The following is a 1,745-nucleotide window of genomic DNA, read 5'->3' as shown; positions in this document are numbered from 1 at the left end:
TTTTTTTTTTTTTTTTTTTTTTTTTTTTTTTTTGCAGCCTTCACCTTTGGTAACCATGTTTGTTTTCTATGTCTGTGCGTCTATTTCTGTTTTGTAAATAGGTTCATTTGCATTACTTTTTAGATTCCACATATAAGTGGTATATGATATTTGTTTTTGTGTTGCTTACTTCATTTGTATGATAATCTCTGGGTCTGTCCATGTTGCTGCAAATGGCAATATTTCATTCTTTCTTATGGCTGAGTAAAATTCCTTTTTATGTATGTACCACATCTTTATCTAGTCATCTGTTGCTGGACACTTAGGTTGCTTCCATTCTTGGCTATTGTCAGTAGTGCTGCTATGAACGTTAGGGTGCGTGTATCTTTTTTTTTTTTTTTTTGCGGTACGCGGGCCTCTCACAGCTGTGGCCTCTCCCGTTGCGGAGCACAGGCTCCGGACGCGCAGGCTCAGTGGCCATGGCTCACGGGCCCAGCCACTCCACAGCATGTGGGATCTTCCCGGACCAGGGCACGAACCCGTGTCCCCTGCATCGGCAGGCGGACTCTCAACCACTGCGCCACCAGGGAAGCCCACGTGTATCTTTTTGAATTAGAGTTTTCTCCAGATATATGCCCAGCAGTGGGAGCTATCATATGGTACTTCTATTTTTAGTTTTTTAAGGAACCTTTGTACTGTTTTCCACAGTGGCTGTACCAATTTACATTCCCACGAACAGTGTAGGAGGGTTCCCTTTTCTCCATACCCTCCCCAGCATTTATTGTTTATATAGACTTTTCGATGATGGCCCTTCTGACCACTGTGAGGTGATACCTCATTGTAGTTTTGATTTGCATTTCTCTAGTAATTGGCATTGTTGAGCATTTGTTCATGTGCCTGTTGGCCATGCATATGTCTTTGGAGAAGTGTCTGTTTAGGTGTTCTGCCCATTTTTTTGATTTGCAAGGATATTTAGCTGTTTAGCATCCCTGGTTGTACAGTGTATTCCTGGGAGGTGAGTGACGTTGGTATTGTGGAGACCAATAAGGTTCCGACTGTTTTCCAAATGTTTCCAGGTGGTGAGCTACATCCTCTGCTTCAGAACCAGAGTCTGAGCAACGTTTCTAGAGTGCTTTCCACAATTACTATTATAAATATGTGAGATGCTTATTTAAAAAATAGACAGGGAGGGTTCATGATCAAAAGAAATGCTAATAAGTATTATACACTGCATCAAAATGATGTCAGACATATGCAAGATTTGGTTTCAAAGATATTGATTTATCTTGAGATGATGTTGTCTTGAAAATGAAATCAGTCCACTTTTGTCCTTTCTCCTAACAAATACATTCTCAAACCACAGGCTTTTGGATTCTGTGCCTCCCACTGCGATTGTTCACTTCAAGCAGTCAGCCGAGAGGCTGATCGAGGAGAAGGGAGCTGTGGAAGCCCTGGCAGCAGCCCTGGCCCATATTTCAGGTGCCACGTCAGTCAGCCAGCGCTCCTTGATCAACTCAGATGTGGTAAGGGTCCCTGTCAGATTCCTGACACTGCACAATTTAGAGTTTGAGCAGGATTCAAAAGTGTTCCATTGAAACTTCCAGTTGTTTTAACTTTTTCATGAAGGTTGAGATACATATGTAAAAACACAAATCCGTAGGGACAGAAAGTAGATTAGTGGTTGCAGTGTCTCCTCAGAGGAGGGAATGGCAGTGACTGCTAACGGGAATGTGGGTTTTTGTATTTGTTGCGGGGGGGGGGGGGGA

General features: G+C 42.9%; 1 protein-coding gene across 1 annotated transcript in view; it reads left to right on the top strand.

Moving 5' to 3' along the window:
• The window catches only part of DDX21 (DExD-box helicase 21), a 26,906-nt gene that overhangs the window by 18,866 nt on the left and 6,295 nt on the right, over nt 1-1,745 (top strand). The window contains exon 12 of the mRNA XM_024765534.1: nt 1,343-1,502. Within this exon, the coding sequence (XP_024621302.1) occupies nt 1,343-1,502 (160 nt within the window). The remainder of the gene's footprint in view (nt 1-1,342; nt 1,503-1,745) is intronic.

This window comes from Neophocaena asiaeorientalis, unplaced genomic scaffold (genome assembly GCF_003031525.2).
Source record: "Neophocaena asiaeorientalis asiaeorientalis breed wild unplaced genomic scaffold, Neophocaena_asiaeorientalis_V1.1 scaffold31, whole genome shotgun sequence".
Classification (NCBI taxonomy): domain Eukaryota; kingdom Metazoa; phylum Chordata; class Mammalia; order Artiodactyla; family Phocoenidae; genus Neophocaena; species Neophocaena asiaeorientalis.
The sequence above is the reverse complement of the archived record's forward strand: the minus strand, read 5'-3'. Positions and strand labels throughout refer to the sequence as shown.